At 43.2% G+C, this 19418-nt stretch overlaps 1 protein-coding gene across 2 annotated transcripts in view; it reads right to left on the bottom strand.

The window, feature by feature from the left end:
- The window catches only part of LOC110083252 (histone-arginine methyltransferase CARM1), a 71993-nt gene extending 53501 nt beyond the window's left edge, over window positions 1-18492 (bottom strand). The window contains exon 1 of one of the 2 annotated variants that reach the window (XM_072992160.2): window positions 18279-18492. In XM_072992160.2, coding sequence (XP_072848261.1) covers window positions 18279-18381 — 103 coding nt within the window. In that variant the 5' untranslated portion in view covers window positions 18382-18492. Of the gene's footprint in view, window positions 1-17944 lie in introns of both variants that reach the window. The other variant, XM_020801550.3, reaches the window with a different exon arrangement.
- Between the last annotated feature and the right edge of the window lie 926 nt (window positions 18493-19418).

Genomic DNA, 19418 nt, shown 5'->3' with positions numbered 1-19418 from the left:
AAACTTGTATCTGTCATAAAATACCAGTCAATGTTTTTCTAATTTGATTGACTGTGTCTAGTATTTTTAATTATAATTATAATAAATAATTATTTAGAATAATTTCCGGGATCCTCCAGGCATATGGTCAATGTACACACTGGCTGGGATACTCTAGGACTTGCAGTCCAATAATTTTTTTTTCTTGAGGTCCAGTAACAAAGCTGGATTGAGAATGAGAATATGGTTTTCTACAGAATGATCAAAAATATGAAAATGAGGCAGGTAAGCATGTACAGGAACTACTCTCTTAGCCTTCATGCCATACATATGTAGGAGAACACCAAGTAACCTATAGGGTTGTAACCTGGACCCATGCCATATAGGGTTTTACAGGTCATAACCAGCACTTCAAACTGAGCCCAGAAATGGACTGAAAATCAGTGAAAGGTTGTAATGGGAGATGGGTTTTACAGTCTAGCTTCAACATGTTGAACCCACTCAAGTTTCTGAACACTCTCCAAAGGGAACTAAGCATGTTGAAACAGGCAGCTGAGGCTTGGGTCACCGTAGCAAACCAGACCTCTCAAGGAACAGGTAAAGTAGGGACAGTAGACTTAACTGTGTAAATGCACTCCTGGCTGAAACCTGTATCCAGGCTCAGAGCTGGATCTAGGAGGACACTCAAGCTGTGGATCTGACTCTTCAGGGGCCTGTAAGCCCATCGAATACAGGCTGAATCCTTATTCTCTCATTTGCTTTTTGACTGACCAAAAGCAACTCTGTCTTGCCTAATTAAGTTTCAGCTTCTCTGTCCTCATCTAGTCCACCACTGGCAATAGACACTGGTTTATGGCAAAAACAGCTTTCTTGGAATAGATAGAAATGAGACCACTCTAGCCGCCTAGAGTGGTCTTATAGACCAGATGGGCGGGGTATGTGTATATATATATGAGAGATAGAGTAAATCCCTAAACTCTGGATAACCCCAAAACTCTAGATAACCCTGCAGATTCATGTAAATGTTAAATAACATTGGGAACAAGACTGAATCCTGCGGGACCCCATAAGCCAAGAGCCAGGGTACCAAACAGTATTAAACTAATGCTGCCTTCTAAGCATGGCCCTTCAGGAAAGACTGGAACCAGTGTAAAACAGCACCTCCAAGACACATTATAGAGAGATGGTCCAGAAGCATCAATGTTACTGAAATTCACTCAGCAGTGGAAACCAATAAATATAGTTCCCGGCACAGATCATCCACCAAGTCGACCAAAACTGTCTGCATCTCACAACCAGGCCTGAAGCCAAATTGAAATTAATCTACTTCGTCCAGCAACCCATGGAGTTGAGAAGCCACCACACACTCGAATACCTTGTCCATCAATAGGATGTTGAGACTGGATGACAATTATTCAATACAGTGGGATTCAAGGAGGGCTTTTAAAACTGTAGTCTCACCAACTGTCTCCTTTGGGAATGATGCTGCCCTGCTTTGCTGATAGGTGCCTCCTATCATTCCCCTCGTAAAGTCAGCCAATCCCCCACTTAGCTGCTTTTTTAAGACAGGAAGGGCAAGAGCCCAGCACACATATGGTGTCTTTTACCACTGCAATGTTCTGTCTACATCCTCACACGGAATAATATCTATTCTCACAGGAGCCACATTTACATCTAGTGGACCTGTATCAAACTACTACATAGAAGTCAAAGCAGATCTGAGCAACTTCTTCTGCCATGCAAAATCTTCCCAGCAAGCTGCGGGAAATGGAAATGTAGCAGTTATAGCTATCTGCAAATTGTTTCACAACAGGGAAACAAGTGTATGAAATCATCTCAGTACACATAATTTACAGTGTTACTTCCATATTTCTGGCAGAGATGAAAAGAGACATGTTTGGTACACCGTGGAAAAACTACATTTCTTGTTTTACAGAAAAGAATTGTCATAGCTAAATGTTAAAACATATCATTAACTTGTCTTGAACATCAGCTAATTTACCAGAAGCACAAAGGAAAGAGCAATGGGAGTTACTGCACAAAGTGGCATCATATTAAGACATCAATGTTTTATATAGCTGCCACCAAACCAAATGTCAGCTTTGACACGATTCTTCCTTTGTCGAACTGAATGTTCAAGATTTGTTACATTTTCATTGGCTATTTAAATTCTAAAGAAATGCAAGTAGACATTATCTACCTTAATATATATGGGTGTGCTTTACGGCAGATGAAAAAAAGGGTCAAGACTCTGCTGTAGAATTGCCAGGTGAGCAATGATCTCATTCTATGAGATTCCAGGTCAAAACATGAGACCAGGCAATGGGTTCTTGTTATGTCACTGAGATAGGAAGGCCATGCATTTGGTGAAAAGCAAGCCCCTCACCCATACAAACACTTCTGCAGTAAGCCAGTGAATCATGGCAGTATCTGAGAACTTGCAGAAAAAGACATCCAGGCTTTAACAACACCTTAAAAACATCTTTCTCTTCTATCAGTATCTGTTACTCAGAAATTAACCTTCCCTACAACAAATATGGCCAAGCCCAGCAACTCTCTGAGACTCAACACCCTGAGACCTATCAACTCTACATATTTTGTTTCCGTACTCACTGCTCAGCTGAGAGAGGGCCAAACAGAATTCAATTATAGCTAAGAGTAGCTTGAAAATGCTGAGATCTATTATTGCTGGACAATACAGAGGTCACCTGTTCCTCCTTTCATCATCACTATATGGCACACAGGATAACAGTTGAATCCAGTTAGTGAGACTCTCTGATATGAACTTCTAAATCTGACTACAAAATGTGTCAACCTATTATATCCCAGTGATCCAGGCTACCATGTTTCTGGCTACATCTCCATGCGCTGCCACTGATCACCACAATTTTAAAGGTAAACGTAAGAACTTTCCATGTACCAGTGGCAACTCTATGCTTACACCTGAGATGGTGGGTGTGTAACAGCAAAGAAGGGCAACAGTAAAGATCTCCAAAGAGATCTATAATATTGATTGTCTTTGAAGAGGTACAGTATATCACAGAAGTGAGTACACCCCCTTACATTTCATAAATATTTTAGTATATCTTTTCATGTGACAACACTGAAGAAATGACACTTGGCTACAATGTAAAGCAGTGAGTATACAGCTTGTATAACAGTGTAAATGTGCTGTCTCCTCAAAATAACGCAACACACAGCCATTAATGTCTAAACCACTGGCAACAAAAGTGAGTACACCCCTAAGTGACAATGTCTAAACTGGGCCCGACTAGCTGTTTTTCCTCCCTGGTGTCATAAGACCTGTTAGTGTCACAAGTCTCAGGTGTGAAGGGGGAGCAGGTGTTCTAGCTCTCACTCTCTCGGACTAGTCACTAGAAATGGCCACATGGCACCTCATGATAATGAACTATCTGAGGATCTGAAAAAAAGAATTGTTGCTCTACATAAAGATGGCCTAGGCTATAAGAAGATTGCCAAAACCCTGAAACTGAGCTGCAGCACAGTGGCCAAGACATACAGCGGTTTAACAGGACAGGTTCCACTCAGAACAGGCCTCGCCATGGTTGACCAAAGAAGTTGAGTTCCCATGCTCAGTTTCATATCCAGAGATTGGCTTTGGGAAATAGACATATGAGTGCTGCCAGCATTGCTGCGGAGATTGAAGGAGTTGAGGGGGGTCAGGCCTGTCAGTGCTCAGACCATACGCCACACACTGCATCAAATTGGTCTCCAGGGCTGTCGTCCCAGAAGGAAGCCTCTTCTAAAGATGATGCACAAGAAAAGCCCGCATACGGTTTGCTGCAGACAAAGGACATGGATTTCTGGAACCATGTCCTGTGGTCTGATGAGACCAGGATAAACTTATTTGGTTCAGATAGTGTGAAGCGTGTGTGGTGGCAACCAGGTGAGGAGTACAAAGACAAGTATGTCGTGCCTACAGTCAAGCATGGTGGTAAGATGGTCTGGGGCTGCATGAGTGCTGCCGGCACAGGGGAGCTACAGTTCATTGGGGGAACCATGAATGCCAACATATACTGTGACATACTGAAGCAGAGTATGATCCCCTCCCTTCGGAGACTGGGCTGCAGGGCAGTATTCCAACATGATAACAACCCCAGACACACCTCCAAAACGACCACTGCCTTGCTAAAGAAGCTGAGGGCAAAGGTGAGGGACTGGCCAAGCTTGTCTCCAGACCTAAACTCTATTAAGCATCTGTGGGACATCCTGAAACAGAAGGTGGAGGTGCGCAAGGTCTGTAACATCCACCAGCTCTGTGATGTCATCATGGAGGAATGGAAGAGGACTCCAGTGGCAACCTGTGAAGCTCTGGTGAACTTTATGCCCAAGAGGGTTAAGGCAGTGCTGGAAAATAATGGTGGCCACACAAAATATTGATACTTTGTGCTCATTTTGGACATTGTCGCTTAGGGGAGTACTCACTTCTGTTACACTGTTATATAAGCTGTATACTCACTGCTTTACATTGTAGCCAAGTGTCATTTCTTTAGTGTTGTCACATGAAAAGATATACTAAAATATTTATGAAATGTGAGGGGGTGTACTTCTGTGATATACTGTAGCTGTTTTCGTCTGTGCTAGCATGTCAGGCAAAAACAAAACAAACAATTTTTTTAAAAAAATAATTAAAGAAGGCATGCTGTGGCAACCTTAAAGACTAACAAATATGTTTTAATGTGAGCTTTCGTGGACAAGTCTGCTTCAAAGCTTGCATTAAAATATAGCAGTTAATAATACTGTAGGAATGTTATAGACAGTACCAAGACATCTAAACGTTGGCATGAAAGCAGATCCCAAATGAATAATATAGCCAATGCTTTTCCAGAAGAAACTCTCATTTTATAGGAGAAATAAAGTAGAATGAAATTGTGGCAGAAGCCTTTCAGCATCACAGCCATCTGGCATGAGCTAAGAGTGAGATGTTGTTTTTAAAAGCTGGTTACAGGAAATGGAGTGATGAATTCTATAGAAAATCTCATTGCTGATATGCTTCCTGTTTATGCTTCCGAAATGCCAGACTGAGAGTAAAAATTCAACAAAATCTACACTTTATCAGGGAAAATTGAAGATAACGATAGTATCTCTACCTCAGATTGATAAATCAGATATAAGAAAACATCAGAAGGAAGACCTAGTGACTCAAGACACGCCTCGTCCCCTATACCGACAGCAAAAAACACAAAACAAAATACTGTCAACTGTGCAACATTTGTTACCATTCTGAAACACACATTTTTTAAAATTAAAAAAAATATTTTCGTATACAGCATAATCTAGAGCTGATTGCATTATTTTAAATACACGTACACTAGTCGCTGCTATTGGAAAACATTCAAGATCTGTCCCAGAAATTTCTCTGCTGATGTACACAGCACAATCATTACTAACATTTATTTGTCAAGTATAATAAAAGGGACAAACATACATGGGTGTAAGTGTGATTATTACCAAAGCAAGGAGTGTTCTGCAGCTATGAAACACAAAAACTGAGAAGACTTGTGACTGACATCCTGTGAGCACTGTTACCACTCAAGTGTTCATAAATTCAAATGAATATTTTTTATTGGCCCCAAATGCTCAAGTGGATGTGGAATAAAAACCTTAATGCAAGAATCTTGAGAAACCGGTTGTGGATATGTTTCCTTTCACAGCTCAATAATATTTGAAATGAGAACTCTTTATGCTTTTGCTGGAAATATGTCTAGACAGTGTCTTTTCACCAGAAATACAGAATCATCTGCAAGGTCTCTACTTCTGCATATAAGTCTCCACTTTATTTTTCAAGAGGAACGAGGAACTCCCTCCTGGGGTTCCATTCCATCTATTAAGATTTTAAGATGTGTGCTGCATTATCACAAGTGTGGCTGAATAAATACCACATAAACATTGCCAATGAGAGTTAATGAGTATGTCAGGCATGAAATATAGCAAAGGCACTTGACTAAATATATACAATGGTTTAGTCAAAGAACAAAGCCAGGAATCCTTTCACATAAATTAAACAAAAGGCTACAAAACTAAACTGATGAATTTATCAATAACAGAACAAAGGCACCAACAAAAGCACAATGTCTTATAACATTGATGCAGTGGTTAAAATGTAGTATATATAAAATGTAGTGCAGCAGCCAAAACTCTGCTCATGGTCAGTGTTTGATACCAACGGATCTGATAACTGGCAGGAGGTTGACTCAGCATCCCATCCTTCCAAGCTTAGTAAAATGAATACACAGTTCGTGGGGAGGGGGGCAATGTGTAGCCAATATAATTAATTAAAAATCACAAACCACCCAGAGATTGCTTTTAGCACTATAGGGTGGCATATAAGCAGCACACTTTGCTTTTGCTTATGGTACTTGCATTTCACTGAGCTCATCATCAAAACCTGAAACAAACAGTGGTAAAGACACATAAGCTACAGTGTCAAGGATATTCTTCCATCCTGAAATGAGGCAAGAAAGATCTAATAAGGTTTAGACAAGAGAATAGCATTGGTCATTTAAGGGAAAACACTTTGTCCAGCCTTCAAATGCAGGAAAATTCCAGAATATGCTCATCTAGAACCATTAACATTTTCTCTGAGGGTCACTTTCAGTCTGGTTCTTATTAGGCCTTTCCCAGTGCTCCCATTCCAAAAAAACAAGGGAAATATTTTCAGATTCAGAATTTTGAGGTGAGATGTGAAATACTGGGAAGCATGCGGTAAATAACAGTAGGTGGCTTGAACTGGCCTGCTGTAGTTGTTAAGAGTGGCAATGACAGCTCGAGGACCATGACCACGTGTGAGACAAATGGGGAGCAAGGATGTCCATTACTCCGCTCACTTCACAAGACCCCATGGCTTATTAGTATTCAGTACAGCAAGGGATGTGATGGCGCTGTGGGTTAAACTGCAGAAGCCTCTTTGCTGCGAGGTCAGAAGACCAGCAGTCGTAAGATCGAATCCACACGACAGAGTGAGCTCCCGTCACTTTGTTCCAGCTCCTCACCAACCTAGCAGTTCGAAAGTATGCAAATGTGAGTAGATAAATAGGTACCACCTCGGTGGGAAGGTAAACAGCGTTCCGCATCTAGTCACGCTGGCCACGTGACCACAGAAACTGTCTACAGACAAATGCTGGCTCTACAGCTTGAAGATGGGGATAAGCAGTGCACCCTAGAGTTGGACACGACTGGACTAAATGTCAAGGGGAACCTTTACCTTTACCTTACAGCAAGAATCCCATTCTGGCATGGTTTCCTCCCCAGCTTCTCTCAAGCATCACAATGACCCAGTAAGAGGGGTCTTACTGCCACAGTTTTCCAGCAGGGTCGATGCCTGTCACTGATCAGCATCCGAGTCAGGAGGGGACTTCTGCACTCACACTGTTTATGATCCCAACATCTTCATTTTTACAAGTTCATGTACCTCAGGTGGACATGGACTTTTAAAAAGCTAGGCTAGGATCCAGTGGGAGAATCCTGCTGATGGAACTGCTTCCACTCACAGAATCCAAAGGAGAGAAAGGGGGGAAATAAAGCAGTAAAATCAGAACAAACAACAACAAAAAACTTTTCCCCTAATACTTCTGCTCTGACAGTTAGAAAAGAATTGAGGAGAAAGATGGAACCCCTCCCTTGAGCATAAATTCAGAGGAAGAGGCAGAGAGCCGACCAAAATGGTACCAGCCCTTTTCCTGAACAGATTCCCAAAACAGGCTCTGTTCAGGAAAGGAGCTCTTACCAAACAGAGATCAGGAAGAAGTTCTAGGTGATACGTTAAGTGCACAACAGGATTTGTATGTCTTTAATGTAAAACCAGTAAAAAAGAATCCTGAAAGGAAAGATGCAAGCCACAGTGGGAGATTTAAAAAACAAAAAAAACAAAAAACAAACAAAAACAAACCAAACACTAACCTATTTTTCCTGAAAGGGAAACTGCTATTTACATGAGCACGCAGCTTGGGGGAGACCTGGAGAGTCTGAAAATCTGTATAATCAATTAATTAACTGCATTTGATCAAGTCAGTTCTGACTTATGGTGTGCCTTTCGAGGTACTCAGGTGCGGTTTACCATTCCTTTCTTCTGGTAACACCTCTGGGACTATGTAATCTGTCCAAAGGTTCACAGGCCAGCTCTTCTGACTGGCAAAATCAAACTACAGTGGTGCCTCGCTAGACAGTTACCCCGCATGACAGTTTTTTTTGCTAGACATTGACTTTTTGCGATCTCTATAGTTATTTGCAAAACAGTGATTCCTATGGGAGAATTTCGCTGGACAATGTTTGGTCCCTGCTTCGCAAACCAATTTTCACTAGATGACTATTTTGACAGCTTCCTCCGCGCTCACAAAACAGGTGTTTTTGGGACCTAAGCTTCGCAAGACAGCGATTTAAAAGCTGATCGGCAGTTCGCAAAGCGGCTTTCCTATGGCCAATCTTCGCTAGACAATTACGATTCTTTCCCATTGGAACACATTAAACAGGTCTCAATGCATTCCAATGGGGAAATGCTTTTCGCTAGACAATGATTTTGCTAAATAGTGATTTCAGTGGAATGGATTATCATCGTCTAGCGAGGCACCACTGTATCAATCTCTGGCTCTGCACCCAGCACACCAAGCTATCTAGCCAGCTGGAAATCTTTCCAGAGAAAAGGATTAACTCCCAGGATAATGTCTTAATTTGTATCATCACCTACCCTTCCTAGCTGCACTTTCCAACACTACAACAAAAGCTAAAAATCAGACTAAGCATTTCACTTGTTTGCAGGAGCACTAATAAACCTCAATAAACACCAGAACACACTCTACATAGGCCCTATTTCATTCTTAAATCACTGTCATCTATACTTGACAAGCAGAAATCAGTAACAGATGTGACTGATGACGTTTTACATCAGTACTTTGACAACCATTAAAATAAATTGCAACATTCTTCCTTTATACCCAAGGGTGTTTAATGATGGACAGCTTCTGTCCAAGGAAATGGGGTGGGCAACATACATCCCACAAGCTGTACGTGATTCCCCCACCCCATAGCCAAAATGCAGCACTTGATACCCTCACCTACGACCTAACTTTAAAAAAGAAGAAGCTTTGGCTGAAAAATCCTTTTGCCTTGTAGGGAGCATGGCAGAGAGCAACATTTCTATGTTTTATGGGCCCCCTAATTTGAAGAAAGTAATTTGGGGCCATTAAAGTCACAAGGGGCCTTGTAACTAATCTCTCATTTTTGTAATGGGGAGAGATGGGGGTTACAGGAACATATGTGGCCCTCCAAGTTACAGGGTGAGCCTATGTGCCCCATCCTAGGCTTCTGGAAGCTGCCCACCCCTGGTCTAGGGATATGCAACTGAGATGCCAGCCATGTGGCTTTGATAGAACCAGAATTAGAATGCTTCCAACACAAAATCCTGTTTCATGGTTATATATTAAATCCTTGCTTTCTTCTAGGCATATTTTATAAGTAAGCATTTCAAATGACCTCTCTAAAAACAGGAAAAGGGAAATGAAAGTATTCTTCATTTCATAAAACATATAAATAAGACATGTTATAGTTCCTACTAAGATAGCAATATTATGAAGCCAAGACATGCTGGAAAATAAAAGCTACGATGTAGCACAACAGAAGGACATGTCTGGCATGGCTACAAAGCAAAACTAACAGCTGGGATGTAAATAGCAAGTACCAAGCCATAGAAAAGCTATTTCTGGAACAGTGTGTGCAAAATTTTCTCATCCAGATTTTATGCCATGTTTTTCTTCTAACAATGACATTTTTCCTGTAATCCAACCAAAATTAGGAGAAACAAGGATTTATGAGTCTTACACTAGAATTCTGTACATGTCCATAATTAGCCTTGCCAGGTACATTGAGAGGTGCTCTAGCTGCAAATCGGTGCCCATTTTCCTGGGAATGAGCCCCACTGCACTCCAGTGATCAGAGCTCTAGAAAATTACACAGGTAATTTTGTGGTAAGTCACAGCCCGAGCAGGCCCGCTGAACTCCTGAATAGTTCAGTTGTTTAGGTGCCCAGCTCTGGAGCCAGAGATTGGGGAGTTTGATTCCCCCACCGTGCTTCCTTGACAGGAGCTGGATTCAGTGACCCATAGGATCCATTCCAGCTTGGCAGTTAAAAGATGATGATGAATCAATGGGACTGACAGAGGAGTGGACTCACCAAATCCACACTAATTCAACGGGCCTACTCAAGCTGTGACTTATCACTGGATTTCGACCACTGTTTTTCAAAGGATTCACCAGGATTTGAAAGAGATGGTATTTTATCAAGCTTTATTATTATCTATCTCTCTGCACTGTTTCCTCTCTGAAAATAAGAAGGTAACAAACATACTCTAAGGTAAGAATCCATGGAAAGTGGAATATAAGGAATTGTTCATCGTATTCATCAGTATCTAAAATCAGAGTGGATTAAAATTGATGCTTTTTAAAAAAATTAATTTAAATCAGCTTTTTAAAATGTATATCATTTTTTAAATTTAAGTCACATTTTATTTTAATGAAATGCTTTTGGAGGAAATATCTATCTAAACATAGTTTTCTATTTAAGATACCTTATAGTTCAAAAGTTGTTCAGCATGGAATAGAGCTTAGTTATGTAGCAAGAGGCTGTATATTTATGCAACATTTACATTTTTGGTAAACCAATTCAATTAATCCAAGTTATCCAAGTGGAGATAACATGCACTTTTTCACAGTAAAAACAGTATAAAATAAACAAAGTTCTGGAAAGGACCTTAATCCCATTGTTGTTCTACAAATCTATGTATAAACAATGAAAACATTACAACAGGATCCCAGTATCTGCAGGGGATCAGTTCCAAGCCTCCCTGTGGATGCCAAAAATGCAGATATAGCAAATGCGATACACTGCATGGTCTCTGGATCCCTCTAGTGGACACTTCTATTAAATACACACTGGAAATACATATACAGTGGTGCCCCGATTGACGATTACCTCATTGTACGACGAATCCGCTGTACGACGAGGTTTTTGCGATCACTATTGCGATCACAAAACGATGTGTCTATGGGGAAAATCCGCTTTACGATGATCGGTTCCCTGCTTCGGGAACTGATTTTTCGCTTTAACGACAATCAAAACAGCTGATCGTCGGGTTTCCAAAATGGCCACCCGCTATGCAAAATGGCTCTCCACTGTGTTAGGGACAGATTCCTCGCTCTAGAGGGAGCAGAAAATGGCCACCCTATGGAGGATCTTCACTTTACAATGAGGTATTTCACCCACTAGAACACATTAACCAGTTTCTAATGCATACTAATGGGCTTTTTACTTTTGCTTGACAACAATTTCGCTCTACAGCGATTTTGCTGGAATGGATTAACGTTGTCAAGCGAGACGCCCCTGTAAATATATATTTCGGTGGGGGGGTATTTAGTATTTTCATAAATGAATCAGAAAATTCTGATTCTGAGGGTAGGGGGTTCCTACTATACCTTAAATGCTACATTTGAAGATTGTTTGGAAGATACTCTGCTTTTTAAAAAGATATGTTTAACCACTTCACAGGAAAAATACTGCTTCTTTGCATTTTTCCCATTGATCTCATAATGCATCAGGAAATGAAAATCAGTTCAGAGTCTCACATGCTTAATCCATAGTTTAACCTCCCCACTCTTCTACTTTTTAAAAAGTTGAATTGTTTCGCTTTGACTCAAAGTGTGTAATCATTTTAGCTCAGTGGTTTAGCTCTGGGAGTTCAATTCCACACTGTGCCTCCTTGACAGGGGTTGGACTTGATGATCCATAGGGTCATTTTGAGCTCTGCAGTTTTAAGGGTGGTAGTAGTAGTAGTCATCATTGTTATCCTTTGAACCAATGCATAAAGGAAAGACCAATCTTCAGCATGCACACAGATATACACACAAAGTGGTGCCTTGGCATTTTGGATGTTACACAGCAGCACCCTTTCTGTCTAAAGTGCAGCTGGCAGAAGGATCAGATCGGAGAGAAAGGCAGTGGCAAAATATATTGCTGCTTGAAGCAACACTCAAAATGTTGCCTGCACTCCATCAGGGTCCAATGTTTAAAATGTCTTCTTGTAGTATAAAGAGCATAGCTTCTGTATTCAATATTCCTCCCAACTTCACTTGTCACACTGCCCTCTGAAATAGGTCATCTCTCCTAACAGCACAGCAGGACTTGTTATGGAAAACAACAACTACTACATACCAAACTCAGTTCCAAATAGATAATAAGTTTATTATTCCAAAATATGGTACATAGGGGACAGGAATATAAAGGTTCAACTACATGAAACTGTTAGCTCCGCATCTAGAAAGAACACTGCCAGAAGTGACGTAAGATGGTTGATTGTCCTAACATGAACTTTTTTCATCTCTGTATTTTGCAAATTGTTTCATTTTACGATTGATCATCAAGAGGTAAACAAAAGCTCATTTGCAAGCTTGATCATTCAGGTAAGAATCACATTGCTGGTGGGGAAACTGGGCTAGTAGCTTCTCATCACACGCTTAAAATATACTGTACCCTGATTCTGGAACGTTGCTTCAGAGAAGACTCAACCAAGATAGCTTAGTGGTTTAGGTATCTGGCAGTGGAGCCACAGATTGGTTGGGAGTTGGCTACTGAGTAAACTATGCGGCTATAGTAAGTAACCAGCAACTATGGCTTATCCCAAAAAGCCTGCCAACTCTTTAGCTTCTCTACAGCATTTGGCAGGGGGTCACCCTGTCTAGCCTCATGCCCTCAACTCCATGCTTGATGTCCAGGTGCCAGATAGAAGATTATGAACAGCAGATCAACAAAAATGACTTCAGCTGACCTATCCAGAATACAGACAACCCTAGACTTATGAACTTAATCTATTCTGGAAGGAAGTTTGTAAGTTGAAAAGTTCGTAACTCTAATCAGCATTTCCCATAGGAATGCACTGAAAACCAATTAATCATTTCCGGCTGTTTTTGGTTCTTAGGTCGAGGGGCGGTTTGTAAGTCAAAGCATTAGTTCCCATAGGAACGAATGCAAAGCTGGTTAATCCGTTCCTATCACTAGGAGCAGAATTTGTTGTTGTTGTTGTTTTTAACCTAAGATGGGTTAAAAAAGTCAGGAAACCATGGAGGGAACAAACAAACACTGTTTAAAAAGAACACTTTTTAAATCAAGCACTTTTTACACCAAAACAGGCACCTTTTCAACCAAGCACCTTTTAAATCAAAACAAGCAGCTTTTAAAGCAACCAAGCACGTTTTTACCCAAGCAGGTTTTAAATCAAACTGAGCTACCTTTTACCCAAGCACCGTTTAACCCAAACAAAGCACATTTTAAACTAAATTTTACATTTAATAATGACAATACCAGGGAGTCCCAGGTCTCTCTTCCCTCTCTCTAACTGCTTGGACGAGCGAGGAAGCAGACAAGCAGCCTCTTCGCTAAATGAAAGTTCAAATTTCCCGCTTTCCCTGCCTTCCCCACACATTTTTTCCCTTTCATAACTCTAATCCAAGTTTGCAAGTCGAGTCCATATTTTCCTATCAGAGCGGTTCGTAAGTCGAAATGTTTGTAACTAGGACCGTTCGTAAGTTGGGGGTTGGCTGTAAAACAAGACAACAAGGAGAAAGACAAAAAAAACAAGGTCCTAATCTGTTGACCAGTGTTTCTGGAAAAAATTATTTTGATTTTGAACTGACTATGACTTACAACAAATAAAGCATACACAAGGGGAAATACTCATTAGTCTTTTCCTATAAATGTCAGAATCCATTCACAGGACAATAGTTTCCACTTCCACAAGAACTCCCAGAAATACAAGCTGGATTTCGAAGGGGCAGAGGAACTAGAGACCAAATTGCTAACATGCACTGGGTTATAGAGAAAGCCAGAGAGTTCCAGAAAAACATCTACTTCTGCTTCATTGACTACGCAAAAGCCTTTGAATGTGTGGACCACAGCAAACTATGGCAAGTTCTTAAAGAAATGGGAGTGCCTGACTATCTTATCTATCTCCTGAGAAACCTATACATGGGACAGGAAGCAACAGTTAGAACTGGATATGGAACAACTGATTGGTTCAAAATTGGGAAAGGAGTACGACAAGGTTGTATATTGTCTCCATGCTTATTTAACTTATATGCAGAATACCTCATGCAAAAGGCAGGACTGGATGAATCCCAAAACGGTATTAGGATTGCCAGAAGAAATATCAACAACCTCAGATATGCAGATGATACCACTCTGATGGCAGAAAGTGAGGAGGTATTAAAGAACCTCTTAATGAGGGTAAAAGAGGCAAGTGGGGAAAAAAATGGTCTGAAGCTCAATATCAAAAAAACTAAGATCATGGCCACTGGTCCCATCACCTCCTGGCAAATAGAAAGGGAAAATATGGAGGCTTAGACAGATTTTCCTTCTTGGGCTCCATGATCACTGTAGATGGTGACAGCAGCCATGAAATTAAAATTCTTGGGAGGAAAGCGATGACAAACCGAGGCAGCATCTTAAAAAGCAGAGACATCACCTTGTCGACAAAGGTCAGCATAGTCAAAACTATGGTTTTTCCAGTAGCAATGTATGGAAGTGAGAGCTGGACCATAAAGAAAGCTGACCGCCAAAGAATTGATGCTTTTGAACTGTGTTGCTGGAGGAGATTCTTGAGAGTCCCCTGGACTGCAAGGAGAACAAACCTATCCATTCTAAAGGAAACCAACCCTGAGTGTTCACTGGAAGGACAGATCCTGAAGCTGAGGCTCCAATACTTTGGCCATCTCATGAGAAGAGAAGACTCCCTGGAGAAGACCCTGATGTTGGGAAAGTGTGAAGGCAAGAGGAGAAGGGGATGACAGAGGATGAGATGGTTGGACAATGTCACCGAAGCTACCAATACGAATTTGACCAAAGGCTGGGAGACAGTGGAAGACAGGAGGGCCTGGCGTGTTCTGGTCCATGGGGTCATGAAGAGTCGGACACAACTAAACAACAACAAGTTTCCACTTTGGTTTACTCAGGTAGTCCCACCCGAGTTAAGCAGCACTAATTTTCTGTTGTTCTGTTAGTTTCCTATGAGAATATTGTTTGCTCTTATCATAAGGAAACAATCTGATTGTTTCCACCGCATGCAATGGGCATGGTTTTTTATTAAACTATCTGTTAAACAATCTTGGGTAACCCAGTTGTTCTTAGACTGCAAAACCCAGAAACACCAGGCAGTAGAGCTGGTGGTGAAGGCTTCTATGAATTGCAGTCCAAAAACAATTGGGTTACTGAAGGTTGGGAACCACAGTGTTCAATGGTAATAATAATACTCTTAGAACCGCAGAGCTGGAAGGGACCCTCTCGATCATCAAGTCCAGTCTCTGTCAAGGAGGCCCAGTGGGGAACTGAACTCTCAATCACTGGTTCTGCAGCCAAATGTCTAAACCACTGAGTTATAAAGCTCAAGGGAGGAATTAAATTACAATTACAGCTACCCCAGGTTTAGCCTGAGCTGTGACTCACTGCTGTCTGGACTGAGAGCTCACTCTAAATCTTAGACTCACAGGTTAGATCTGAACTCTAGAAGATATGCAGCATGAAACCGGAAAGGAGATGAACAGTTTACATACTACAGTGGGTTTATTTATTTCAGCTCATATTTGCAGTAAACATGTGTGACTTCAAATATGCACAAAGTACTGCAGCTGAGTTAGCCAAAAACATTTTGCTGCCTCAAGTAAAGATGGCTCCCCCCCTTTCCCAAGTACAGCTGAAGCTTTTTTCAATCTCATGTCCCCCCTACATAGGCAGTGACACACCAAACAGATCACCTAATTCAGTGGTCCCCAACCTTGGGCCTCCAGATGTTCTTGGACTACAATTCCCAGAAGCCTTCACCACCACCTCTGCTGGCCAGGATTTCTGGGAGTTGAAGTCCAAGAACATCTGGAGGCCCAAGGTTGAGGACCTAATTAATACACAGGGCTTTATCTTTCAACATTTCTTTGCTCCTCCTCACACTCCCAGCATGCATTTGGTGCCTGGGCCCTCCACTTCGTTTTGCCTAAGGATTGTACCAGTCCTGAAAAATATCCACCACTGTGGTCAGGGAGCTCTATCATGAATTCCCCTAATTATGGAAATCAGCACAGTGTCAGAAGATCATGTAAGGTTGGGGGAGGGAATAAGAAACTCCACTGCTTTCTCTGAACACCTCCAAGGTGTTCTTTCCTTTGTGGCAGTGGTTTCCAACCTTGAGTAATTCGGGTGTTCTTGGACTGCAGCTCCCAAAATCCCCGGCCAACTCTCACTGCCAGGGAAGGCTGCTGGGAATTGCAGCCCCAGAACACCTGGATCAACCAAAGTTGGGAATTATTGCTGTATGGCAGAACTTCTTGACCTTGTCTTTACTAGGAAACCCCTTTAAATATATTTTGTTGCTGTGGATACCAAGACTTAACTCAAGATTTAAAACCCTGAAGTGCATCAAACATTTATTTAGTTTCTCATGAAGGGTCTCATTGGCAGATATTCCTTACTATAACAGTGACAATTTTTAAGATGACTGGAAGAAGGGTGCACCCCCATCAACAGCATCCATTCTTTTGCATTTCCGTTTCAGCCAGAGATCCAATTTGAGGCTCAGCCAAAATGTATTGTTACGAAATTCACTGCGACAATATCGAAAAGTCAGTTTACCCGATAATAACCTAATGGTTTCATTAGCAGAAATCGAAGAAAAAAACACGAGCACGAAGTCCATCTGAACACTCACTCACACTAACACCAACTGACTCTGGCTCTCTGACTGTATCTGTGCAGTAGCAAGAAATGTCACGTATTGTCTCTCAGCCACTTAGTGTCATTCACTTACATGTTCTCACCGTGTGCAGAAATATCAAACCATTATTTGCTATCAAACAGTTACAGTATTCTCATAACCAATTTTTACTTTTTGTTTTTAATAGAGGCAGTAGGTTGGAAAAGCGAAGTTTTACACAAACAAGCACAGGAAATTAAGATTTTGTTCTAGGGTTCCTTTTCTTGCCGTCTCTCTTTCTTTCTATTTTAACTGCAAAAGATCGTAACACTTCTTCAAGCCTTCATAGACCCCCTTCGAGGGCATTGTGGCTCCCTGGGGGTCGGCCATACGTATGCTGTATGGTAAAACCCTGACAAATCTTCCCAAACCTGGAGTGAAAAGGGAAAGCCTGGAAAGAAGAGTCACACATGCATCACTTGGGTTTATGTGGTAGAACCTCACATTTTACAAACTCTTAGAGGGAAAGCAAAGGATTTCAGGAGCTTCCGGGTTACTGGGATGGGTGGCACAGCCTCGTTAAGTTTTCCTTCTTGGTTCACACATACGTCCCAGCACACGTGTATACGCCGCAGCAAGGCAAAAAGAGCAAACCCCTCCATGTGCGAAAACGCAGCAGGTGACCGTCTCCCATTCGCCCCTCCCCCCCCAAAAAACAGGCGGCACATTAGTTCTGGCACACAGAAAAAAGCCTTCCGCCTCGGCTTTTGGACAACCCGTTCCTAATCCCCGCCACGGCCAGCCAGGGGCGGAGCGGTTTGAGAGGAAAGCGCCGGCGTCTGAAGCCAGAGCCCCCGAAAGGTGCTCCCCCGTTTCTCCAGAGACCCGAACGCCCCACCTTCGTGGCCCCCCTCCTCTCCCACAACCCATCTTTCTGTATCCCTTTTCTCTGGAACAAGGGACATTCTGTTTTATCAGCTGACCCACGACACGTCCCTCCCTGGAGGGTGGGGGGGGGGAGGCCATTCATTCAGCCGGAGGAACGCTCCGTTCACGTGGAAGGGTAAAGGGAACGCCGAAGCCCCGCTCCCCAAGGCAGGCAAAGAGGCCCGGTGGGAAAGGGACGCGCCGGGAACTTGAAGCGGGCCGCCGCCAGCGCCGCCGCCGCAGCCCCTCTTCCCGCTCCCCCCCCCCATTTCCTCGCCCGGGCGGCCCCTCTACTGTACCGTCTGTCACCGTCAAAGCGGCGTCGCCCTCGCGCGGCTGCACCTCCAGCCGGAGCGCCTTCGGACTCGGGGCGCCGAGCGGGAGCCCCTCCGGGAGCTGCTCCTCGCCGAGGAAGCGCAGCCTCACGCTGTACTGGAGCGGGCGGGGCGGCGCAGAGGCAGCCATGGACGGGCTCCTTTCTCAGCCCGGCCAGCCACGAAGCCGCGGGCAGGAGGCGGGTTGGGGGTGTGTGTGCGGGAAAAGAGGGCCGCGTCCTACGTGCGCGGGGCGCAGGTGGCGTCTCGGCCGGGCGCCTCTCCGCTCTTCTCGCGATCGGCTAGGAACGGAACCCACCCAGGAGAGGGAACGGTGGGGAAAGGAACGGGGGCTGCTGCGGCTGGGCTTCCCCTGGTAAACAGGCTCCCCATCTGAGACGCCTCCTACTTCGCTCTGACATTTGCAGCGAACCAGGAGCGGAGTTCTCTCCCCCGACTCACCCACCCCGCCCGGTCTTCCTCCACCTCCCCTTGCGAGGATCCCGCCAGCCAAGATTTTTGCTGGCGCGCACGCACAGCTCCCCGCGCGCGGCTCAGGTACGTAAAGCTCGGCCGCCTCTACGGCGAAATGTGCGCCGCCAAATCTCTAGGCGCGGTTAAGGAGCGACACCTGCCGGCGGCCCGGGAGGAAAAAAAATTCCTAGTCAGAAATAACGCAAAAGACACGTCCCCGGAGACTGATTGATTGATTTAAAATATTTTAACCCGCTTTTCTCCTTAAAAAGGACCCAAGGTGAGTTATAACAAATAACATGCAATAATTATTTAAATTTAGTCACAATGACTTTATAATGACTAAAATGCGAGAAGGCATAGGCAACACCAAAACACATTCAAAGCTCTAAGGGGCAACAAGCCATTTAAAAAAAAAACCCACTTGGCAGCCATTCAAGGGAAAACCTCTGGGAAGAGAAAGGTCTTTGCCAGCTTGTGGAAGGTCAGCAAAGATGGGGCCAGCCTGGACTCCAGTATTTTCTTTCACAGTACTGAAAGGAGGGCCTCTCCTGGTGGCTCTTAACACTGGAGCAGGTTCCTAAAGAGAGTTGTGGTCCTTGAGCTAGCCTGGGCCCAAGCCGTCTAGGGCTTTAGAGGTTAGAACTATCCATTTCAATTCTGCCCAGAAATGGATCAGCAACCAGTGGAGCTGCTGTCTGTAATAGGGGTTGTGTGAGCTCTGTGTCCAGCCCCAGTCGGCAATCTGGCTGCTGCGTTTTGGACCTGCTGAAGTTTCCTGACACTTTCCAGAGGCAGCCCCACATAGAGCGTGTTGCAGTAATCCAGCCAGGATGTAACAAAGGCATAGGTCCCCTGTGACCAAGTCAGACCTCTCCAGGAACAGGGGCAGCTGGCACACTAGTTTTAATTGTGCAAAAGGACTCCTGGCCAGAGCCGAAAACTGAGCATCCAGACTCACAGACAAATGCAGGAGTAATTCCAA

The sequence above is a fragment of the Pogona vitticeps genome, chromosome 2, assembly GCF_051106095.1.
Source record: "Pogona vitticeps strain Pit_001003342236 chromosome 2, PviZW2.1, whole genome shotgun sequence".
Lineage (NCBI taxonomy): Eukaryota > Metazoa > Chordata > Lepidosauria > Squamata > Agamidae > Pogona > Pogona vitticeps.
Note: the sequence above shows the minus strand (reverse complement) of the source record. Positions and strands in the feature narration are given on the sequence as shown.